The sequence below is a fragment of the Saimiri boliviensis genome, chromosome 14, assembly GCF_048565385.1.
Source record: "Saimiri boliviensis isolate mSaiBol1 chromosome 14, mSaiBol1.pri, whole genome shotgun sequence".
Classification (NCBI taxonomy): Eukaryota; Metazoa; Chordata; class Mammalia; order Primates; family Cebidae; genus Saimiri; species Saimiri boliviensis.
The window spans coordinates 35,467,127-35,492,061 of record NC_133462.1 but is presented as its reverse complement, the minus strand read 5'-3'; the positions used below and the strand labels follow the sequence as shown (position 1 = coordinate 35,492,061).

At 47.5% G+C, this 24,935-nt stretch overlaps 1 protein-coding gene and 1 pseudogene across 7 annotated transcripts in view; one reads left to right on the top strand and one right to left on the bottom strand.

Moving 5' to 3' along the window:
* Nucleotides 1-4,038: 4,038 nt before the first annotated feature.
* On the bottom strand, nt 4,039-5,010 carry LOC101031444 (small ribosomal subunit protein uS2-like; annotated as a pseudogene).
* A 3,214-nt stretch (nt 5,011-8,224) lies between these two features.
* LOC101030823 (uncharacterized) overlaps nt 8,225-24,935 on the top strand; it is a 36,929-nt gene continuing 20,218 nt past the window's right edge. For 6 of the 7 annotated variants that reach the window (XR_012513442.1, XR_012513441.1, XR_012513440.1 and 3 more), the window contains exon 1: nt 8,225-8,371. Coding sequence is in view for 3 of the 7 variants with exons in the window: in XM_074384594.1 (XP_074240695.1) it covers nt 8,369-8,371 (3 nt within the window). In the remaining 4 variants the exon portion in view is untranslated. Of the gene's footprint in view, nt 8,372-17,799; nt 17,928-24,935 lie in introns of all 7 variants that reach the window. The other variant, XM_074384593.1, reaches the window with a different exon arrangement.

Below are 24,935 nucleotides of genomic sequence, written 5' to 3'. Positions count from 1 at the left end.
TGTTCACCAGGATGGTTTCGATCTCTTGACCTTGTGATCCACCTGCCTTGGCCTCCCAAAGTGCTGAGATTACAGGTTTGAGGCCGGGCCCTGAATTAGTCTTTTGATGTTTCACTTTGCCAGGTATATAAGTAACATATTAGTTGTGATAGTAACTAAATAAAGGCTTAAGGGAAATTGTGTTTCTAAATGTCTAAATTGACTACACCTTTACAAAGGAACCACAAAGATGGATTTTTGGGGGCCCTAAGGCTTCAAACTTCCCAGCGCTGTCATGAGTTAGTTTGATTTGAGGAAGCAAAAATTGGCTTCTCTGGCTGGAGCAGAGTGAGCAAGGGCTGAGTCTGGAAGGATGAGTCTGCAAGGTTGAAGGCAAGGAGGTGAGAAGGGGGTGGGTGGGGCAGGTTGTGTGGGGCCTTGGGGACTGCAGGAAAGGGGGCTTTTATCTGGGGTGAGGTGGGAGCCACAGAGGGTTCTAACCAGAGGGACAGATCTGACTTAGATTTTGCATAATGTCCGCCAGCTGTGGGCTGCGGGGCATGGGCTGCTGAATAGGTGGTTTAGGTGGGCAAAGATGGGTCATGGTGTCCCCCACCCTTTAAAAATTAAAAGACGGGTCAAGCACGGTGGCTCACGTCTGTAGTCCCAGCACTTTGGGACGCTGAAGTGGGCAGATCATCGGGTCAAGAGATCGAGACCATCCTGGGCAACATGGTGAAACTCTGTCTCTACTAAAAATACAAAAATTAGCTGAGCATGGTGGTGCACGCCTGTAATCCCAGCTACTAGGAGGCTAAGGCAGGAGAATTGCTTGAACCCGGGAGGCGGAGTTTGCAGTGAGCCAAGATCATGCCATTGCACTCCAGTCTGGGTGACAAGAGCAAGATTTGGTCTCAAAAAATAAAAAATAAATAATAATAATTAAAAGACAGACTGAGCATGGTGGCCCACATCTGCAATCCCAGCACTTTGGGAGGCTAAGGCAGGGGGATCACTCGAGCTCAGGAGTTTGAGACCAGCCCGGGTGACATAGTGAGGCCCCATCTGAATTTTTTATTTTTAAGATTTTTTTTTTTTTTTGAAACAGAGTTTCGCTCTTGTTACCCAGGCTGGAACGCAATGGCGCGATCTCGGCTCACTGCAACCTCCGCCTCCTGGGTTCAGGCAATTCTCCTGCCTCAGCCTCCTGAGTAGCTGGGATTACAGGCATGCACCACCATGCCCAGCTAATTTTTTGTATTTTTTTTTTTTGAGATGGAGTTTCGCTCTTGTTACCCAGGCTGGAGTGCAATGGCATGATCTCGGCTCACCGCAACCTCCGCCTCCTGGGCTCAGGCAATTCTCCTGCCTCAGCCTCCTGAGTAGCTGGGATTACAGGCACGCGCCACCACGCCCAGCTAAACGGGGTTTCACCATGTTGACCAGGATGGTCTCGATCTCTTGACCTCATGATCCACACGCCTCGGCCTCCCAAAGTGCTGGGATTACAGGCTTGAGGCACCACGCCCGGCCCAATTTTTTGTATTTTTAGTAGAGACGGGGTTTCACCATGTTGACCAGGATGGTCTCAATCTCTTGACCTCGTGATCTACCCGCCTCGGCCTCCCAAAGTGCCGGGATTACAGGCGTGAGCCACCGCGCCTGGCCCAAGATTTTTTTTTTAAAGGCAGAGGTCTCTCTGCTTCTCCTATTTGAGAGACAGCAGTGCTAGGCATGTCCCTGAGGCACCGTGGTAAAAGTGAAGGCATGGATTTGGCCATATTGGGTGCCTGGTCACCAGGTCAACAGGGCTGCTGCTGACTCTCACAGAATGGATGTTGTCACTTCAATGATGCCTTTATTGACCTCTTTTCTTTCCTTTTCTTTCTTTCTCTTTCCCTTCCTTCCTTCCTTCCCTCCTTCCTTCCTTCCTCTTTTCTTTCTTTCTTCCTTTCTCTCTTTCTCTTTCTTTCCTTCCTTCTTTCTTCTTTCTTTCTTTCTTTTTTTTTTTTTTAGACGGAGTTTCGCTCTTGTTACCCAGGCTGGAGTGCAATGGCGCAATCTCGGCTCACCGCAACCTCCGCCTCCTGGGTTCAGGCAATTCTCCTGCCTCAGCCTCCTGAGTAGCTGGGATTACAGGCACGCACCACCATGCCCAGCTAAATTTTTTTGTATTTTTAGTAGAGACGGGGTTTCACCATGTTGACCAGGATGGTCTCGATCTGTTGACCTCGTGATCCACCCGCCTCGGCCTCCCAAAGTGCTGGGATTACAGGCTTGAGCCACCGCGCCCGGCCTGACTTCTTCCTTTCTTAAATAGAGATGGAGGCCCAGCACAGTGACTCATGCCTATAATCTCAACACTTTGGGAGGCTGAGGTCAGAGGATCACCTGAGCCTAGGAGTTCAAGACCAGCCTGAGCAACATAGCAGAACTCTGTCTCTATGAAAAGTTAAAAAAAAAAAAAAATCCAGGCATGGTGGAGGGTGCCTGTAGTCCCATCTACTCTACTTGAGAGGCTGAGGTGGAAGGATTGCTTGAGCCTGGGAGGTTGAGGCTGCAGTGAGCTGGGATCCTGCCACTGCATTCCAGCCTGGGTGACAGAGCAAGACCCTATTTCATAAATAAATAAATAAATAAATAAATAGAGATGGCGGGGTCTCACTTTGTTGCCCTGCCTGGTCTTAAACTTCTGGGTTCAAGCGATCCTCCCACCTTGGCCTTCCAAAGTGCTGAGATTACAGGCTGAGCCACTGACCCTGGTCATACATGACAGCTTTGGCATCATGGAGGGGGCTCATGACCACAGCCCCTCTGGGAAATTGGCATGACAAACATCATCCCTGTATCTACTGGTGCTGCCAAGGCTGTGGGCAAATTCCTGGAATGAACTAGAAGCTCACTGGCGGAGCCTTCCGAGTCCCCACCACCAATGTGTTGGTGGCTGACCCGACCTGCCATCTGGAGAAACCTGCCATATATGATGACATCAAGAAGGTGGTGAAGCAGGCATCTGGGGCCCCCTCAAGGCCTCCTGGGCTACACTGAGGACAAGTTCGTCTCCTCTGACTTAAACAGCGACACCCACTCATCCACCTCTGTGCTGGGGGTTGGCGTTGCCCTTGATGGGACTTTGTCAAGTTCATTTCCTGGCATGACAATGAATTTGGCTTCAGTAACAAGGTGGTGGTCCACACTGTCTCCAAGGAGTAGGACCCTCAGACCAGGAGCCCCAGTGAGAGTATGAGAGGAAGAGAGAGGCTCTCAGCCACTCTGGAGTCCCTGCCGCACTCAGCCCCTACCACACTGAGAACCTCCCCAATACACAGTTTCCATGCCAGACCCCCTGAAGAACAGGGAAGGGCCTATCAATAAAGCAATAAAGTCCTCTATACTCAGCCAAAATAATAATAATAATAATTCATGCCTGTAATCCCAGCGTTTGGGGAGGTCCAGGCCGGAGGATTGGTTGGGCCTAGGAGTTTGAGACCAGCCTGGGCAATATAGTGATACCTCATCTCCATTATGAATAGAGGGTAGATAGATGGACAGACAGGCAGGCAGGCAGGCAGAGAGGCAGGCAGGCAGGTGGATGGATGGATGAAGAAAATTAGGCAGATGCCTTGGGCAGGTAAGCCCGCAGCCTGAGCGCTTTTTCAGACGCTTTTACCTGTCCACTGTTGCCCCTGTGTGGCCGCAGGCTGAACTGCAGCACCGTCCAGAAGACCCAGTTTCCCTTTTGGAGAACAAATAAATGCTCCTTCCAGCCCCACTTGCTGCTAGGCCTGTGCAGGGTGCGGACAGATCCTACAGTGGATCCAGCCAGAGACGACTGCCTCAGAGAATCTCCCAGGGGTGGATGAGTGAGGTACGACGGGATTGGAATGTTTGTAGGATAATGTGATGAGCAGCCAGATTCCCAGGAAATTGCAAACCATGTCTGCTCTGGTTAGATTCTCAGAGAAGGGAATATATATATTTTTTAATATATTTTTTTAAGAAACTGATGTTTATTTTCCATCAACCTTAATTCCATGTTGCTTAAGGCCCACGCAAGAACAGCTTAAGACCATTCAGTGGTTGCTCTTACCCATTCAGTGGCCTGAGCAGTGGGAGCTGCAGACCAGTCTTCTGTGGCAGGCTGAGCACTCCAGTCTTCAGTAGGGAACCCCTGGATAGGCAGAGAGGGCACCTGCACACCATCAGACCAGTCTGCAACCTCAGGCTGAGTAGCAGTAAACTCAGGGGCTGGAGCAGTCCATTCGCCCTGAAATTCCTCCTTGGTCACAGCCTTTTCAGCCGCAGCCTGCTTTTCTTTTCAATCTCTTCAGGATCTCTGTAGAAGCAGATATCAGGCATGATCTCCCACAGGGGTTCACGAGAAACGGTGCCACGCATGCATAGAACTTCCTGAGCCAGCATCCACCACATCAAACCCACCGAGTGAGCTCCTTTGTTGTGGCATGGGATGGCAATGTCCACATAGTGCAGAGGAGAATCTGTGTTAGCCAGAGCAATGGTAGGCAGGTTAACATAAGATGCCTCCATGAGAGGCTGGTGGTCAGTCCTGGGGTCAGTAACCACCAGAAGCCGTGAGTCCCGGAGGGCTGCTTGGATCTGGTTAGTGAAGTTTCCAGGAGTGAATAGGCAGCAATTAGAGTGGCTCCAGTGGAGCATCAAACTTCAGCACAGCCCTCTGGCCAGTATGCCTGGAGGATATAACACTGACATCAGCAGAGTTTTAAATAGCAACAATGGCACGAGCTGCCAGCAGAAGCTTCTCCCAGGTCCTCTTCAGATTTATGATGTAAATGTCATCACTTTCCTTTTACTGATGTACTGTTCCATCTGGAAGTCAAGGTTGGTGCCATGTAAGTGAGTTCCTGCTGCAAGGAACCTAAGGACATCCTCCTCCTTCATTTGCAGGACATCAAGGGCTCCGGACATTGTGAAAGTTTCCCTTTAAGTTATGACAGGAATAGAGAACAAAGCCGTATAGACCCCTCTGTGGGCAGTGCGGAAAGCAGGAGGGGGTTTTTAGGCAGTTCTTTTATTTATGTATGTATGTATTTGTTTATTTATTTGAGGCGGAGTTTCGCTCTTGTTGCCCAGGCTGGAGTGCAATGGCGCAATCTCGGCTCACTGCAACCTCTGCCTTCCTGGTTCAAGCGATTCTCCTACCTCAGCCTCCCGAGCAGCTGGGATTAGTAGAGACAGGATTTCTCCATGTTGGTCAGGCTGGTCTCAAACTCACGACCTCAGGTGATCCGCCCACCTCAGCCTCCCACAGTGCTGAGATTACAGGTGTGAGCCACCACTCCCGGCTGGCATCAGCTCTTTATATCTCCTGGAAGTCACTTTAGGCAGAGGTTAAGAACCTTCTAACACTGAGGGAAGATGTGGCAATAATGGACACCCATCCCTTTGCACCTCTCCGATCAGAAGCAGCAATTAGGAAGCAGAGCACTGACCCTCAATATTTGAAAGACAGGGTCCTTTTTTGCCCACCCTGGACCCCAGAACATGCATGGAAGCTGCTGTTGGGACTCAGCTGCCTGCCATGAAGCTGGAAGCATGGAATGGGTTACTACAGGCATCCCCAAACTACGGCCCGTGGGCCGCATGCGGCCCCCTGAGGCCATTTATCGGGCCCCCCGCACTTCAGGAAGGGGCACCTCTTTCATTGGTGGTCAGTGAGAGGAGCACAGTATGTGGCGGCCCTCAAACAGTCTGAGGGACAGTGAACTGGCCCCCTGTGTAAAAAGTTTGGGGATGCCTGGGTTACTACTACAGAACTAAGAGTTGAAATGAACTGAAATTAACCACAATTTATCACCTATTTTTTTCCTTGGGAAGTTGCAACGTTTTGACAGACTCCACAGTTCTAAAATAGCTACATCAGATCCTGCTAGTGGAATCATTTTCTAAGTGAGAAGACAGATTTTCTTTCTTTCTTTTTCTTTCTTCTTTTTCTCTTTCCTATCTTCCTTCCTTTCTTCTTTCTTTCCTTCCTTCTTTCCTTTCCACCTTCCTTCCTTTCTTCCTTTCTTCCCTTTCTTCCTTTCTTCCATTTTTTCTTCTGAGCTGGAGTTTCATTCTTGTCACCCAGGCTGGAGTCCAGTGGTGCGATTTCGGCTCACTGCAACCTCTGCCTCCTGGGTTCAAGTGATTCTCCTGCCTCAGCCTCCCAAGTAACTGGGATTACAGGCATGTGTCACCATGCCTGGCCAATTCTTTTTTTTTTTTTTTTTTTTTTTTTTTTTTTTTTTTGAGATAGGGTCTCATTCTGTCTCACATGAATGCAGTCGTGTGATCTTGGCTGACTGCAACCTCCACCTCCCGGATTCAAGTGATTCTCCTGCCTCAGCCTCCTCAGTAGCTGGGATTACGGGCATGTGCCACCACGCCTGGGTACTTTTTTTTTTCTTTCTTTTTTTTTGAGACTGAGTTCACTCTTGTTACCCAGGCTGGAGTGCAATGGCGCAATCTCGGCTCACCGCAACCTCCGCCTCCTGGGTTCAGGCAATTCTCCTGCTTCAACCTCCTGAATAGCTGGGATTACAGGCACATGCCACCATGCCCAGCTAATGTTTTGTATTTTTAGTAGAGACGGGGTTTCACTATGTTGACCAGGATGGTCTCCATCTCTTGACCTCGTGATCCACCCGCCTCAGCCTCCCAAAGTGCTGGGATTACAGGCTTGAGCCACCGTGCCCGGCTAATTTTTGTATTTTTAAAGTAGAGATGAGTTTTCTCCATGTTGGTCACAACGGTTTTGATCTTCTGACCTCATGTTCCACCCGCCTCGGCCTCCCAAAGTGCTGGGATTACAGGCATGAGCCACTGTGCCCAGCCTAACCTGCTTTTTGATACTAATACATTACTTTGGGCCTCATCTCACATCACTTCCTCAGAGAACAACCTTCCTCTCACCTCAGTTACTTTTACTTTTTTTCCTCATATAGATGTTTTTTCAGGGAATGGAGGGTATTGGAGGAAGCCTTGGCATACCTCATCCCAAATCCCCACTTCCTGGGGAATATTAGGCTGTCTCTCCTGTTCCTGTCCTCCCTGGCCTAGTCTGGGCTCCCTCCTGTTCTGAGGCAAGGCGATTGCTCCATTTCACAGTAAGTGTGGAATTCCCTGCACATGCTGGTGACCTTGTGTCCAAGAGTACTTAGAAGGAAGAGCTCATCGAGTGCCAGTTGATGACAGTGCCTGCTCTGGCAAGTTAGAAGGAAGCTCTGCATTAAATGCAAATATTGGCTGGACACGATGGCTCACATCTGTAATCCCAGCACTTGGGGAGGCTGAGGCAGGAGGAAAACAAGGCCAGGCGCCATGGCTCACGCTTGTACTCCCAATGCTTTGGGAGGCTGAGGCAGGCAGATCACTTGAGGTCAGGAGTTCGAGACCAGCCTGGGTAATATGGCGACACCCCTCTATCAAAAATACAAAAAAATACAAAAATTGGCCGGACGTGGTGGCGTGTACTTGTAATACCAGCTACTCGGGAGGCTGAGGCACGAGAATCAGTGGAACCCAGGAGGAGGTAGAAATTGCTGTTAGCTGGGATCGCGACACTGCACTGCAGCCCGGGCGACAAGAGAGAAACTCCGTCTCAAAAAAAGAAAAACAGCAGGGCGCGGTGGCTCAAGCTTGTAATCCCAGCACTCTGGGAGGCCGAGGCAGGTGGATCATGAGGTCGAGAGATCGAGACCATCCTGGTCAACATAGTGAAACCCCGTCTCTACTAAAAATACGAAACATTAGCTGGGCATGGTGGCACGTGCCTGTAATCCAAGCTACTCGGGAGGCTGAGGCAGGAGAATTGCTTGAACCCAGGAGGCGGAGGTTGCGGTGAGCCGAGATCGCGCCATTGCACTCCAGCCTGGGTAACAAGAGCGAAACTCCGTCTCAAAAAAAAAAAAAAAGAAAAAAGAAAAGAAAAAGAAAAAGAAAAAGAAATCAAACACCAAAACCTAAAATGCAATTAAAAAAAAAAAAAAGAAAGAAATCAAACAAACAAAATCCCAAACATCCCTTGGGCTGGGGGGCGGTGGCTAGAGCCAGTCCACACTGCTCCGCACAGCCACGTTTCCATGGTTTCCCACGTCACACAGGCCAAAGGGGGCGGGGCATAACACCTTATCCAATCAGAGGCACCGGGCGGGGCCCTGCCAACGGTTCCTTCAGACGCGCACGGGAGAGAAGGGCGGGGCCTGCGCCTCCTCACCGAGCCTTTGTTTCTGGCGTCCGCCCCCGCCCGGGCTCGCGTCTCCGTTTCTCCGAGAGGCCCTAGGTGTCTCCGCCGCAGTCTCTGTCGCTCCGTGACCTCTACAGATAGCGGAACCTGTAGGGAGGACGCCAGGACACCTGGAAGCCGAGAATGGTGCGTGTGAGGGACCAGACGTCCCCAGGCCGGTGGGGAGGGGCTGGCTGGAACCGGCCGGAACCGGCTGTGGAGGGACCCAGGCCTCCCTGCGGCGACTCCGGGGTCTGGGGCCCGAATCTCCCGGCGCCTCTGGGCTCTTGGTCCCCTCTTGGCCGCCGGATGGGGCTGGGCTGGGCCGGAAGCCGGGACCCCGGGCGTCTTGCCCCGTCGCTGCGCGGCGCCGCGCCCGCAGCCCAGCGTCTCCTCAGATTGTGCGGGCGCCGCGGGAGGACCCTGAGGGAAATCCCGCCTCAGGTGCGGATTCTTGTGGCGGGAGCTGCGGTCCGTGGGCGCCTCCCTCTCCAGTCCCGCCTTTCTCCTCTTAAACACTAAGAGTTTGTTTGAGCCAACGGCGGTTCATCGGTGGAGAAGCTCCGGGTCGTGGTTTGTGGATTGGGGGTTCCCTTGGAGGGGTTGGAACGAAGAGCTGTAAGGTGCAAATTCAGTACTTGGTTGGTGACAGTTTTGTAGTCGTCTTATTCGCTCTTAACAAGGTGGAAATTTTCTGCTTGTATAGTCAGGCGGATTGGGGGTGGTGGTTTATTAACCGTAAATTTTATTTCTCTATAAATTGGTGATCTATAAGAATTTCAGCCGGGCTCGGTGGCTCACGCCCGTAATCCCAGCACTTTGGGAGGCCGAGGCGGGCGGATCACGAGGTCAGGAATTCGAGACCAGCCTGGCCAACATGGTGAAACCCCGTCTCAACTAAAAATACAAAATTTAGCTGGGCGTAGTGGCGGGCGCCTGTGATCCCAGTTACTTGGGAGGCTGAGGCAGAAGAATCGCTTGAACCTGGAGGTGGAGGTTGCAGTGAGCCGAGATTGCGCCACTGTACTCCAGCCTGAGCAACCGAGCAAGACTCCTGTCTCAAAAAAAAAAAAAAAAAAATTCATTTGAGGCTGGGGCATGGTGGCTCACGCCTGTTATCCCAACACTTCGGGAGGCTGAGAGAGGAGGATTGATTGGGCCCAGGAGTTGAAGACCAGCCTTGCAACATAGCGAGACCCCCATCTCTATTAAATTTTTTTTTAATGAAAACATTCAGACTAAGGCCAAAAAACTAACAATTTTTAAAATATAAAAAAAGAATTTCATTTGAGTTAAATTTTTGTTTTTTGGGGTAGGAATCCAGGACACCACAGCCACAACCTTCTAATTGCCTCCTAATTATTTTAACTCTCCGTAGGGGGACAGGGTCCCAAATCCTTGACCTTCTTCCCCTAGCCTAACTCTAGGGCTTGCAAATAACCTTTGATTCCATATTCTTCTTTCACCATATTCCCAAAAGCTAACTCTAGTCACAGCATTATCAAGTCTTTGTCCTTTAGTGCACATTTCAAACAAAAATTAATTTTTATTATTTTTTCCCAGGAGGAATCGATTGGGCTTTTAAAAATATTTGTTTTCTGTTTCTGAACGTTTCACTGGTAAGGAAAGCAGAGAATACATGTATGAGTCCCTGCTGTAAAAAAACCTTTGTGCCTTTTTTCTCTCCTAGGCACAGGGATCTTCTCAGAATGTCTTTTGGTTGGCCTGGTGCCATGGCTCACATCTGTAATCCCAGCACTGTAGGAGGCCAAGGTGGGAGGATCACCTGAGGCCAGGAGTTTGAGACCAGCCTGGGTAAAATAGTGAGACCTGGTCCCTAAAAAAACAAAAAACAATGTCTTTGGGTTGGGGTTTCCCTTTGGAAACTTTGAACTGTGATAAACTGTGATGTGTCTTCCTCTTCTGATCCTGGGCTTCAGGACTGTTTGGGCTGACAAAAGATGCTCATAGCAGCCAGGTCTCTTGAAGGGTCTGGTGAATATCAGCCTGCTGAGTCTCCTCCCACTGGACAGCCAGAAGTATGGGGTGGGGCCTCTTACAGGAGCAGCTGGGTGTCCTGTGGTGGGAGGAATCTCTTGATAGCCCCTCCCTCTAAAAGGTAACCCCCGGACACTCAGCTTTTCTTCCCCTAATTCCAATCCCATTGGGAGACACACTGGTATCCAGCGAAATAGATGATGGTATTGAGGGGAAAAACAGATACAATTCCTGCCCTCTGGATTCTTTTAGACTAGTGAAGTGAGAAAACTGTCCCAAGGACAGGAAAACCTATCCCATTGAAGTGACAAAAGAACCTGAAAAGCAAAATGTACTTCAGCCCGACAGGGGGGCACAATGCAATGTCTCCTGGAAGGGTGGTCACTGAGCCCTTGGCATGAGAATCGCTTGAACCCAGGAGGTGGAGACTGTAGTGAACTGAGATCATGCCACTGCACCCCAGCCTGGGTGAAGACTCTGTCTCAAAAAATGACCTGAAACTTGAGTCAGACATAACCTCTGTTCCAGGTTAGCATAGTCCTTTCCTGGGTTTGTCCCCTGCAAAAGATTTGTTCACTTATTGCAGTCAGTTTTTTTTTTCTTTTCCAGATGGAATTTTGCTCTTGTTGCCCAGGCTGGAATGCAATGGTGCAATCTCGGCTCACTGAAACCTTTGCCTGCCGGGTTCAAGCAATTCTCCTGCTTCAGCCTCCCGAGTAGCTGGGATTACAGGCATGTGTCACCTTGCCCGCCTAATTTTGTATTTTTAGTAGAGACGGGGTTTCTCCATGTTGATCAGGCTGGTCTCAAAATCCTGACCTCAGGTGATCTGCCCACCTTGGCCTCCCAAAGTGCTGGGATAACAGGGATGAACCATCACGCCCAGCCAGTTTTTTTCTTTTTCTTTTTTTAATAATTATAAATGTATTTCATCGGTAGAGCTTGAAATATAAGACAGTTTTCCAAAGAGACAAGAAGGATGTAGATTTCAGAAAACATGAACTATCTAGTCTTATGTTTGTTAAAAATTATTACTTCCCCTTTTTCTTTCCCAAAGCAAGTGTAGTTAAGTTTCTCAAGTTTGTTACTATTTTTTGGTGGGGGGTGATTTCAAATGGAATTCCAGGGCTTAGCATTGGGAGTACTACTAAGGAAAAGAAATTAAAACTCGCTTTCATCATGACTGCTGAAAAATGAATACTTTCCACAAATAAGTACAGTAGATAATGGTGAATTACAGAGATTCACCAAAACTTCAATTCTTCTGCTTTGCAGGGTGACAAACTTGTGATAGTGGATAACTGTGTTCTCTTCCTGTTACCCAGACAGAGTTTAATGCGAAGTCCTAATGGGACATGGCTTGGCAACTTCTCTAAGTATTCAAATACAATTTAGTATGTGATTTGTTGCTACGGAAACAATACATAACATGTTTATTGTCTGAAGAAGATGGATACTTTTCTTTTTTGTTGTTGTTGAGGTATGAAATACAAGTGCCTTGCAATTTCCTTCCCTGATATAAACAGTGAATTTGAGTGATTTTGCTGGATTTTTCAAACCCTGGGTATTTTCTCATTGAAATTTAAGTGTATAACCTTGACTGGGAAACAGAGACAGGAGACTAGTGACTTCAAACTAAGACCAATCTTGAGCCTTCAAAGATAGGCCCAGTTGTTTTTGCTGGGGAGCTTCCCCTGCAGTGTCCCAGCTGCTCACAACTGACCTTGGGAGGAGCCTTTATGCTGAGAGAAGCTCAGAGCCATGGAAAGCTGGGGATTCACAGGTAGAGGTGATTGGGGTGATGCCCGTCTGAGAATGTACTTGCTATTATCTTGGGTGTGTTTCTAGACAATTCTAATGAAACAAATCTGGATTTAGGTAAGAAGTGGTTTGTTTGTTTGTGACAGTGTCTCCCTTTGTCTCCTAGGCTGGAGTGTGGTAGTGCGATCATAGCTACATAGCCTTGATATCCTGGGCTCAAGGAATTCTCTCACCTCAGCTTTCCATGTAGCTAGGACTACAGGCACGTGTCATGATGTCTGGCTTATATTTAAGAAAATTTTTTTTTTTTTTAAATAGAGACAGGATGTTGTTATGTTGCCCAGGCTGGTCTCTTAACTCCTGGCCTCAAGCAATCTTCCCACCTTAACCTCCCAAAGTACCAGGATTACAGAGGGGTGGGGTACCACCACACAAGACAGGAATGACTATTCTAAAGGAAAATTGAAACGGGAGAAGGCACCAAATATAAAATCTGGAAGCATCTCAAAGCTTAGGCAGAAAAGGATTTTCTTTCATAGGGAGGAGGAAACAAGGAGACAGAAGGTGGGAGGTGGAAATCAGGATGCAGAGTGCAAAATCTGACCTAGATCCTGAAGGCAGTCTGTTCTTAGGAGGGTCTTCAGAGGGATTGTATATAGGCTCAGGCTGAGAGTGGATCAAGGTTCAGGGGCTAGGGAGAAGGAGAGAAACTTGATCAGTTTGGTTAACAGGTGCTTTGTTCTGACTGATCCCTGAAGACAAAGCTGTTCAGCTAATCAATTATGAGGAAAAGAAAGGGAATTTCTAGCCTGTGTGTGGCTTTGTCATAGGTATAAAGGCAGTATCATCTAAGTCATAAGAGTGTTTTCTGTGTGTAAGCTGCTCTTTCAGAATACAAAAGATGGGACCTGACACAGTGGCTCATGCCTGTAATCCCAGCACTTTGGGAGGCCAAGGCAGGCAGATCACGAGGTCAGGAGATCGAGGCCATCCTAGCCAACATGGTGAAACCCCATCTCTACTAAGAATACAAAAAAATTAGCTGGGTGTGGTAGCGCACAGCTACTCAGGAGGCTGAGGCAGGAGAATTGCTTGAACCTAGTAGGAGGTGGAGATTGCAATGAGCCGAGATCGTTCCATTGCACTACAGCCTGGGCAACAGTGCCAGACTCCATCTCAAAAAAAAAAAAGAATATGAAAGATGGGGGATTTTCTTTAATCATAACTATTTCCAGGATTATCTACCTGCATGATCTGCTGCTGCCATTTTAACTTATATCCATCCCTTACATTTGGCTATTTCTGATTTATATGCAGTTGTTGAGAAGTGTGGATGGCCCCTGGGGCTTGTGACTGGCATCTGCTGTGGGACAGTGTGATGGTACTAAGCCCTAAACTTAGGGGATCTCTGTTAACTTTGGGTAGTGTCAGAAGTGATTTGTCAAAGGCTTAGTTGGTGATGGAGAATTGGAAATTTGGTTGGTGTTCAGCAAAGACCACACATTTGGTGTTAGAAATAGTATCTGAGGCTGGGCGTGGTGGCTCAAGCCTGTAATCCCAGCACTTTGGGAGGCCGAGGCGGGTGGATCACGAGGTCATGAGATCGAGACCATCCTGGTCAACATGGTGAAACCCCGTCTCTACTAAAAATACAAAAAATTGGGCCGGGCGCGGTGGCTCAAGCCTGTAATCCCAGCACTTTGGGAGGCCGAGGCGGGTGGATCACGAGGTCGAGAGATCGAGACCATCCTGGTCAACATGGTGAAACCCCGTCTCTACTAAAGGTGCAAAAAATTAGCTGGGCATGGTGGCGTGTGCCTGTAATCCCAGCTACTTAGGAGGCTGAGGCAGGAGAATTGCCTGAGCCCAGGAGGCGGAGGTTGCGGTGAGCCGAGATCGCGCCATTGCACTCCAGCCTGGGTAACGAGAGCGAAACTCCGTCTCACAAAAAAAAAAAAAAAAAAAAAAAAAAAAATACAAAAAATTAGCTGGGCATGGTGGCGCACACCTGTAATCCCAGCTACTCAGGAGGCTGAGGCAGGAGAATTGCCTGAACCCAGGAGGTGGAGGTTGCGGTGAGCTGAGATTGCACCATTGCACTCCAGCCTGGGTAACAAGAGTAAAACTCCGTCTCAAAAAAAAAATAAGAAAGAAATGGTATCTGAAAAAAAGACACTACAGCACTACAGATCGGAACCTTCAGCTGACTCTGGGTAAGTGTTTGCTGGTGAGAATTAAGACCCTGGAGTAGGAAGTATTTCCACACTGAGAAGAGAGTCGGGTGTGTGAAACACCCATGGACTCACCACCCAGCTTAATAAATGGGCATTGGGCATTTCTAGTATGGCCTGATCTCATCTCACTTCTGTACCCACAGGTGACCAGGTCCTCATTTTAAAAAAGTGGTTCTTTTTTTTTTTTTTTTTTTTTTTGAGACGGAGTTTCGCTCCTGTTACCCAGGCTGGAGTGCAATGGCGCGATCTCGGCTCACCGCAACCTCCGCCCCCTGGGTTCAGGCAATTCTCCTGCCTCAGCCTCCTGAGTAGCTGGGATTACAGGCACGTGCCACCATGCCCAGCTAATTTTTTGTATTTTTAGTAGAGATGGGGTTTCACTATGTTGACCAGGGTGGTCTCGATCTCTTTTTTTTTTTTTTTTTGAGACAGAGTTTCGCTGTTGTTACCCAGGCTGGAGTGCAATGGCACGATCTCGGCTCACCGCAACCTCCGCCTCCTGGGTTCAAGCAATTCTCCTGCCTCAGCCTCCCGAGTAGCTGGGACTACAGGCACGTGCCACCATGCCCAGCTAATTTTTGTATTTTTAGTAGAGACAGGGTTTCACCATGCTGACCAGGATAGTCTCGATCTCTTGACCTCGTGATCCACCCGCCTCGGCCTCCCAAAGTGCTGGGATTACAGGCGTGAGCCACCGCGCCCGGCCTTTTTTTTTTTTTTTTGAGAAGGAGTTTCGCTCTTGTTACCCAGGCTGGAGTGCAATGGCGCGATCTCGGCTCACCGCAACCTCCGCCTCCTGGGTTCGGGCAATTCTCCTGCCTCAGCCTCCTGAGTAGCTGGAATTACAGGCACGAGCCACCATGCCCAGCTAATTTTTTGATTTTTAGTAGAGACGGGGTTTCACCATGTTGACCAGGATGGTCTCGATCTTTTTTTTTTTTTTTTCTGAGACGGAGTTTCGCTCTTGTTACCCAGGCTGGAGTGCAATGGCGCGATCTCGGCTCACCGCAACCTCCGCCTCCTGGGTTCAGGCAATTCTCCTGCCTCAGCCTCCTGAGTAGCTGGGATTACAGGCACGTGCCACCATGCCCAGCTAATTTTTTGTATTTTTAGTAGAGACGGCGTTTCACCATGTTGACCAGGATGGTCTCGATCTCTCGACCTCGTGATCCACCCGCCTCGGCCTCCCAAAGTGCTGGGATTACAGGCTTGAGCCACCGCGCCCGGCCCCGGTCTCGATCTTTTGACCTCGTGATCCACCCACCTCGGCCTCCCAAAGTGCTGAGATTACAGGCTTGAGCCACCGTGCCCGGCTAAAAAAGTGGTTCTTAATAGTTTTACCATCTATTTATTATTAGGCTGAATTTTGCTTGGCTGTTCCTTTTTTGAATTTTTAGTAAGTTATTACCATTAATACGCCAAAAAGAGGTTTTTTTGTGGTTTCTTTGCCTCAGTTTGTTGCACGCATGCTGATTTCTGCATTTAGTTTGGGGTTTAGGATTTCAGCAAATGAAACTTTGGGCAGGTGATAGTGGTAGAATATAAACATTCAGTCTGTTAACCCTAACTGTGTTTTTTGTTTTTTGTTTTGTTTTTTTTTTGAGACAGAGTCTTGCTGTGTTGCTCAGGCTGGAGTGCAGTGGCACGATCTTGGCTCACTGCAACCTCTGTGTCCTGGGTTCAAGCGATTCTCCTGCCTCAGCCTCCCAAGTAGCTGGGACTACAGGCGTGTACCGTCGCGCCTGGCTAATTTTTTTGTATTTTTAGTAGAGACGGCGTTTCACCATGTTAGCCAGGAGGGTCTCGATCTCCTGACCTCGTGACCTTGCGATCCACCTGCCTCATCCTCCCAAAGTGCTGGGATTGCAGGCAAGAGCCACTGTGCCTGGCCCCCAACTGTATTTTGTACATCTTGGCTATTCCAAGTTTTTTTGAGACAGAGTCTCACTCCATAGCCCAGGCTGAAGTGCAGTGGCATTGTCTCTACTCACCACAACCTCCGCCTTTGGGCTCAAGTGATTCTCCCACCTCAGCCTCCCAACAAACTAGGACTACAGGTGCACGATACCACACCGGCTAATTTTTGTTGTATTTTTGTTGTTGTTGTTGTTTTTCTTTGTAGAGATGGGGTTTTGCCATGCTGCCCAGACTGGTCTTGAATTCCTGGGCTCAAGCAGTCCTCACCTCCCAAAGTGTTGGGATTATAGGTGTGAGCCACTCTGCCTGGCCTTATTGTTGTCTGTTTTTTGTGCAAGTGATATCATCCTACGTATTATATTGTATGTCATCTATTTTACATAGCCATGAATATTCCATGAAATGGTAGTTAATTCACTATTTTACTTAATAAACTTGATTATTTAGACCAGTGGTAGTTTGACAGAAAAATTGAACAGCTAATACATAGAGTTTACATATTCTCCTTCACAGGCCATTGGTTTCCCCTACTTTTCTTTTAAGAGACAGAGTCTTGCTGTGTGTTGCCCAGGCTTGAGTGCAGTGGTGCAGTCACTGCTCACTACAGGCTAGACCTCCAGGACTCAAGTGATCCTGCTGCCTCAGCCTCCCAAGTAGCTGGGACCACAGATGTGCACCACCACACCTGGCTAATTTTTGTTTTTTGTTTTTTTGTAGATTGGGTCTCACTGTGTTGTCCAGGCTGATCTCTAACTCCTGGGCTCAAGTGATTCTCCCACTCTGGCCTCCTAAAGTGCATAAATATGTTATATTGGTTCATCAATTGTATGTTATAATTGATGAATCAATATATATGATGATCAAAATTGATAAGCCAATATGTTACTAAAGTTTAGACTTCATCAAAATTGGTAGTTTTTTTGTTCAAAGGACACCAAGAACTTGGAAAGATAATTTACCAAGCGGAAGAACGATTTGCAAATTCTGTATCTTGTGGGCAGTTTTATCCAGAAGCAGCTTGAGTCTCAGTCCCCTTTCATCACACTCCATCAGGGTGGGGGCTGAATTGTCAGCTAGGAGTTCGACGTATCCTGTCCCATCACTGTAGGAGGCAGTCTACCTCCTAGACCTCTCTCTGGGCAGTTGTGCACCTGCAATCCTGGATCTTACCCAGATTATGGGGTGGTAACAGGGAGTGGTCATTTGGAGAGAAATTTGAGCCTGGTGTTTTGGGTTTATAAGGGGGAGGTACTCTCAGGACACCCTCCCCCTCTGTGGAGTCAGACTTGGATGGGCCCAGCAGAATGGCATGTGTGGTTTGCAGCTCTTTCATCCCCAGTGGGAGGGAGCCTGTCATCTGCTATGCATTCCAGATATGTGAAGCAGGGTCTCAAGTTTACAAACTTGTAACCTGTTAAAGAGAGATTGCATTGGAAACTTATTAAAAATGTGAAGAAAGGGTTTATTCAACACAATTGCAGTGAGTCATGACAGCTGTAATAGGGGAGGGAGATAGAACTGAACCTTCAATGCAGCAGGAATATTATTGGATTTAGAGCCAGTGGACAAGGTGAGGGAGAGAATAGAACTTGGTTGGGTCTCATAGATGGGGGAAAAATGACTTGATTGGATTAAAAAAAATTTTTTTTTTTAAATTTTTTATAGAGACAGGGTTTCACCACATGGGTCAGACTGGTCTTGAACTCCTGACCTCATGATCTGCCCACCTCAGCCTCCGAAAGTGCTGGGATTACAGCTGTGAGTCACTGCGCCAAGCTTGATTGGATATTAAGGTAGGGGGATTCTCTATAAACTGCCTTAGGTGGATTTTTGCTGAAACTGACTTCTGCAAGCCAATGCTAAGGCCTAGTCAAAAAGAGGACTCTGAGGAGCTTCACTCAAGTTTGGTCAAGGAAGGAGTACTTGAGACCTCTTCAGTCTAGTTTTTCCCAGGGCTCTGTATTAGTCTGTTCTTATGCTGCTAATAAAGACATACTCAAGACTTGGTAATTTATAAATTGCTGAGGAAAGAAGTTTGATTGACTGACAGTTCAGCATGGCTGGGGAGGCCTCGGGAAACTTACAATTATGGTGGAAGGGGAAGCAAACATATCCTTCTTCACATGGTGGCAGAGTGAAGGTTGGGGAAGCTCATTATAAAACCAGATCTCACCAGTCATGGTGGCTCACACCTGTAATCCCAGCACTTTGGGAGGCTGAGGTGGGCAGATCACAAGGTCAGGAGTTCGAGACCAGCATGACCAACATAGTGAAACCCAATTTCTACTAAAAAAATACCTGAATTGAACCTTAGAAAGACTGAAATAAAATAAAATAAAAAATACAAAACAAATTAGCTGGGCATGGTGGAGCATGCCTGTAATTCCAGCTACTTGGGAGCCTGAGGCAGGAGAATTGCTTGAACCTGGGAAGAGGAGGTTGCAGTGAACCGAGATCGCGCCATTGCACTTTAGCCTGGGTGAGAGTGAGACTCTTTCTCAAAAATAAATAAATAAAACCAGATCTCATGAGAACTCACTATCATGAGAACAACATGGAGGTAACCACCCCAATAATTAAATTATCTCCTACTTGCTCCCTCCCATGACACGTGAGGATTATGGGAACTACAATTCAAGATGAGATTTGGGTGGGGACACAGCCAAACCATATTATTCTACCCCAGCCGCTCCCAAATATCATGTCCACACATTTCAAAACACATCATGCCTTCCCAACAGTCCCCCAGAGTCTTAGACAAGGCATGTTCCTTCTGTCTATGAGCCTGTAAAATCAAAAACAAGTTAGCTACTTCCTAGATATAGCGAGGGTGCAGACATTCGGTAAATACACTCATTACAAATGAGAGACATTGACCAAAACAAAGGGAGTAGAGGCCCCATGCAAGCCTGAAATCCAATAGGACAGTAATTAAATCTTACAGCTTTGAAATAATCTCTTGACTCCATGTCTCACATCCACATCACGCTGATGAAACAGGTAAGCTCCCTGAACCTTGGGCAACTCTGCCCCTTTGGCTTTGCAGGGGCTGCTTTCACGGCTATTGAGTATCTGTGGCTTTTCCAGGTGCATGGTGCAAGCTGACAGTGGATCGACCATTCTGGGGTCAGGGGCCAGATGGTGGCCTCACAGTTCTGCTAGGCAGTGCCACAGTGGGAACACAGTGTGGAGGCTCCAGCTCCATATTTCTCTTTGCACTGTCCTAGCAGAGGGTCTCCATGAGGGCTCTGTCCCTGCAGCACACTTATGCCTGCACATCATGCATTTCCATACATGCTCTGAAATCTAGGTGAGGTTCCCAAGCCTTAATTCTTGTCTTCTGTGCACCCACAGTACCAACACCACGTGGATGCTGCCAAGGTTTGAGGGTTGCACCCTCTGAAGCCATGATCCAAGCTGTACCTTGGCACCTTTTAGCCGTGGCTGGAGTGGCTGGGCACAGTGAACCAAGTCCCTAGGGTGCATACAGCAAGGGGCCCTGGACCAGGTCCAAGAAACCAACCATTTTTACCTCCTAGGATTATGGGCCTATGATGGGACAGGCTGCCACGAAGTTCTGTGGTGTATCCTGGAGACATTTTCTCCATTGTCTTGGCGATTGACATTTGACTGCTTATTACTTATGCAAGTTTCCGTAGCTGGCTTGAATTTCTCTCCAGAAAATGGGTTTTCCTTTTCTTTCTTTCTTTCTTTTTTTTTTTTTTTTTTTCGAGACGGAGTTTTGCTCTTGTTGCCCAGGCTGAAGTGCAATGGCGCGATCTCGGCTTATTGCAACCTCTGACTCCTGGGTTCAAGCAGTTCTCCTGCCTTAGCCTCTCGAGTAGCTGGGATTACAGGCATGTGCCAACATGCCTGGCTAATTTTGTATTTTTAGTAGAGACAGGGTTTCTTCATGTTGATCAGGCTGGTCTCAAATTCCTGACCTTGAGTGATCCACCTGCCTCATGCCTCAGCCTCCTAAAAGTGCTGGGATTACAGGCATGAGCCACTATGCCCAGCTGGGTTTTTCTTTTCTATTCCATTGTCAGGCTGCAAATTCTCAAACCTTTCATGTTCTGTCACCTTTTGAATGCTTTGCCACTTAGCAGTTTCTTCCACCAGATACCCTAAGACATCTCTTACAAGTTCAAAGTTCCACAGATCTCTAGCTTGCAGGGACACAATGTGCTAAAACATAACAAGAGTCACCTTTGCTTCCAGTTCCCAACAAATTCCTCATCTCCATCTAAAACCACCTTAGCCTAGACTTTATTGTCCATATCACTATCAGCATTTCGGTCAGAGCTATTCAAGAAGTCTCTAGGAAGTTCCAGACTTTCCCACATCTTCTGTCTTTTGAGCCCTCCAAGTCTCCAGGAAGTTTCAAACTTTCCCATATTTTCCTATTTTATTCTGAGCCCTCCAAAGTGTTGCAAACTCTGCCTGTTACCGAGTTCCAAAGTCGCCTCCACATTTTCAGGTATTTTTACAGCAGCACTCCACTGCCTAGTACCAATTTACTGTATTAGTCCATTCTCACACTGTGATTAAAGACATACCTGAGACTGGATAATTTATAAAGTAAAGAGGTTTAATTGACCTACAGTTTAGCATGGCATAACAATTTTAAAGACTTATGTTTTTGTCAGTGTATATTTTATATGAAATGAAAACTATTCATATGGTGAGTAACCATTTGAAATTACATTTTGTAAAATCTGTATCCCTAATGATTCGTGGTGTTGAACATCTTTGTATGTGCTTATTGGCCATTTGTATATATCCTGGAGAAATGTCCATTCAAGTTCTTTGCCCATTTATTATTTATCTTTATTTTTCCTTTTTTCTGGAGAGAGCTATGATACCCAGGCTGGATTCAAACTGCTGGGCTCGAGATCCTTCTTCCTCAGGCTCCTGAGTAGGGGGGATTACAGGTGTGTGCCAGCATGTCCAGCCAGTTTTGCCCATTTTCTAATCAATGTGTTTTTTGCTGGTTTGTTACAACAACTTATTATTTTTTGTTTTTTTCTTTTTGAGACAGGGTCTTGCTTCCTTGCTGAGGCTGGAGTGCTGTGGTGCCATCTTGGCTCACTGCAGTCTCCACCTCCTGATTTCAAGTCATGCTCTTGCCTCAGCCTCCTGAGTATCTGGGACTAGAGGACATGCCACTACAACCAGCTAATAAATTTGTATTTTTTGTAGAGATGGGCTTTTGCCATGTTACCCAGGCCAGTCCTGAGCTCCTGGGCGCAAGCTATCTGCCCACCTCAGCCTCTCAAAATGATGGGATTATGGGTATAAACCATCATGCGCAACAATTTCTTTTCTTTTTTTTTTTTTTTTTGAGACGGAGTTTCGCTCTTGTTACCCAGGCTGGAGTGCAATGGCGCGATCTCGGCTCACCGCAACCTCCGCCTCCTGGGTTTAGGCAATTCTCCTGTCTCAGCCTCCTGAGTAGCTGGAATTACAGGCACGCACCACCATGCCCAGCTAATATTTTGTATTTTTAGTAGAGACGGGGTTTCACCATGTTGACCGGGATGGTCTCTATCTGTTGACCTCGTGATCCACCCGCCTCGGCCTCCCAAATTGCTGGGATTACAGGCTTGAGCCACCGCGCCTGGCATTATTTATTTATTTTTTGAGATGGAGTCTTGCTCTGTTGCCCAGGCTGTAGTGCAGTGGCGCAGTCTCAGCTCACTGCACGCTCTGCCTCTCAGGTTCAAGCAATTCTCTTGTCTCAGCCTCCCGAGTAGCTGGGACTACAGGCACGTGCTACCACACCAAGCTAGCTTTTTGTATTTTTTTTTTTTTTTTTAAAGATGGGGTTTCACCATGTTGGTCAGGCTGGTCTTGAACTCCCCATCTCAGGTGATCTGCCTACCTTGGCCTCCAAAGTGCTTGGAGTACAGGCGTGAGCCACCGCACCCGGCCCAGGATGGTCTTGAGTAGAGATGGGGTTTTGCCATGTTAGCCAGGATGGCCTTGATCTCCTGACCTTGTGATCTGCCTGCCTCAGCCTCTCAAAGTGCTGGGATTACAGTAGTGAGTCACCATGCCCTGCCCTTTTCGTTTTTTTTTTTTTTTTTTTTTGAGACGGAGTTTCGCTCTTGTTACCCAGGCTGGAGTGCAATGGCACAATCTCGGCTCACCGCAACCTCCGCCTCCTGGGTTCAGGCAATTCTCCTGCCTCAGCCTCCTGAATAGCTTGGATTACAGGCATGTGCCACCATGCCCAGCTACTTTTTTGTATTTTTAGTAGAGACGGGGTTTCACCGTGTTGACCAGGATGGTCTCGATCTCTTGACCTTGTGATCCACTCGCCTCGGCCTCCCAAAGTGCTGGGATTACAGGCTTGAGCCACCGCGCCCGGCCTTCGTTTTTATTTCTGCTTTCTTTACCCCTTTTCTGCCTATAAAGCTCACTTCCTCTACTCAATTTGAGGAAAGCAAAGAATTTTCATTTAAGTAATGTGAGCTCTTTCAAGTTAGGCCCAGAGAGGCATTAAAATGAGACAGCAGTCATGTTCTACTGCCCTCTTTGAGCTATGTATTCATCTCTTGGAACTACTTGCTTTTGCTACCAGTAGCTATAAATTAACCTAATAATGTCACCCAGACATCATATCCTACACCTTATAGCAAAACAGTGTATATAGCCAGTCACTAATGAATATTATTCCTGTAAACCAGTGGGAATTCCCGACAACTTTGTATCAGGCCACTCCATTTCTCCCCTTTTTTGCTGTAAGAATATACTTGTGTTCTGTAAGTAGCTAACTACAAGACAAAAAAAAAAAAAAAAAAGAATCCACTTGTGGCAGGGTGCAGTGTGGCTCATGCCTGTAATCCCAACACTTTGGGAGGCCAAGGCAGGTGATTCACCCGAGGTCAGGAATTTGAGACCAGCCTAACCAACATGGAGAAACCCGGTCTCTACTAAAAATACAAAAGTTAGCTGAGTGTGGTAGCATATGCCTATAATCCCAGCTATTCAGGAGGCTGAGGCAGGAAAATTGCTTGAACCTGGGAGGCGGAGGTTGTATTGAGCAGACATCGCGCCATTGCACTCCAGCCTAGGCGACAAGAGTAAAACTCTGTCTCAAAAAAAAAAAAAAAAAAAAAAACACATGTGGCTGGGCATAGTGGCTCATGCCTATAATCCCAGCTCTATGAGAGGCAGAGGCAGGAGGATCACTTGAGACCAGCCCACAACATAGTGAGATCCTGTTTCTACAAAAAAATAAAACATAAACCAGGTTTGGTAGTGTGCACCTGCAGTCCCAGCTGCTATGGGAGGCTGAGGTGGGAGGATCATCTGAGCTGAGGGAGGTCAAGGTTGCAGTCAGTCATGATTATGCCACTGCACTCCAGCCTGGGTGACTGTCTAAATGACAACAACAACAAATCCCCTGTGTAACTGCTGTTTTAGAGTATATATACAGGGCAACTTGAATCTGTTCCTGGTTTGCAGTCCTCAGCTCTGGCCCCAATAAATTGTCCATTTATATTGATTTTGCTTAAGTTTCTTTTTTTGTTTTTTTTTATTTTTGAGACGGAGTCTTGCTTTTTCATCCAGACTGGAGTGCAGTGGCGTGATCTTGGCTCACTGCAACCTCCATCTCCCGGGTTCAAGTGATTATCCTGCCTCAGCCTCCCAAGCAGTTGGGGTTACAAGGCATACGCCACCATGCCCAGCTAATTTTTGTTTTTTTTTTTGGTAGAGACGGGGTTTCTCCATGTTGGTCAGACTGGTCTTGAACTCATGACCTCAGGTGATTTGCCCACGTCTGCCTCCCAAAGCACTGGGATTATAGACATGAGCCACTGTTCCTAGCCTAAGTTTCTTCCTTTTATATCAACAGACTTATGGAGCGCATTTTTGTTTCTTTCTTTTTCATTCTTTTTTTTTTTTTTTTTGAGATGGAGTCTTGTTCTGTCACCCAGGCTGGAGTGCAGTGGCGCGATCTTGGCTCACTGCAACCTCCACCTCCTGGGTTCAAGAAATTCTTCTGTCTCAGCCCCCCAAGTAGCTGGGATTACAGGTGCATGATACCAACCTGGGTAATTTTTAAAATTATTTTTATTTATTTATTTATTTATTATTATTTTTTTTGAATTATTTTTATTTTTAGTAGAGACAAGGTTTCACCATGTTGGTCAGGCTGGTCTTGAACTCCTGACCTTGTGATACACCCGCCTTGGCTTCCCAAAGTCCTGGGTTTACAGGCGTGAGCCACTGCAATTGGGTAACGCCTTTCTTTTTTTTTTTTTTTTTTTTTTTTTTTTGAGACGGAGTTTCGCTCTTGTTACCCAGGCTGGAGTGCAATGGCGCGATCTCGGCTCACCGCAACCTCCGCCTCCTGGGTTCAGGCAATTCTCCTGCCTCAGCCTCCTGAGTAGCTGGGATTATACGCACGCACCACCATGCCCAGCTAATTTTTTTTTTTTTTTTTTTTTTGTATTTTTAGTAGAGACGGGGTTTCACCCTGTTGACCAGGTTGGTCTCGATCTCTCGACCTCGTGATCCACCCGCCTCGGCCTCCCAAAGTGCTGGGATTACAGGCTTGAGCCACCGCGCCCGGCCGGGTAACGCCTTTCTGTGTTATAAATGAGATGCTTCTTGATTCATGACTCACTAATAACCAATTAGATCACTGAACTCTTTGTTGAAATTTTTTTTTTTTTTTTTTTTTGAGACGGAGTTTCGCTCTTGTGACCCAGGCTGGAGTGCAATGGCGGGATCTTGGTTCACCACAACCTCCGCCTCCTGGGTTCAGCCAGTTCTCCTGTCTCAGCCTC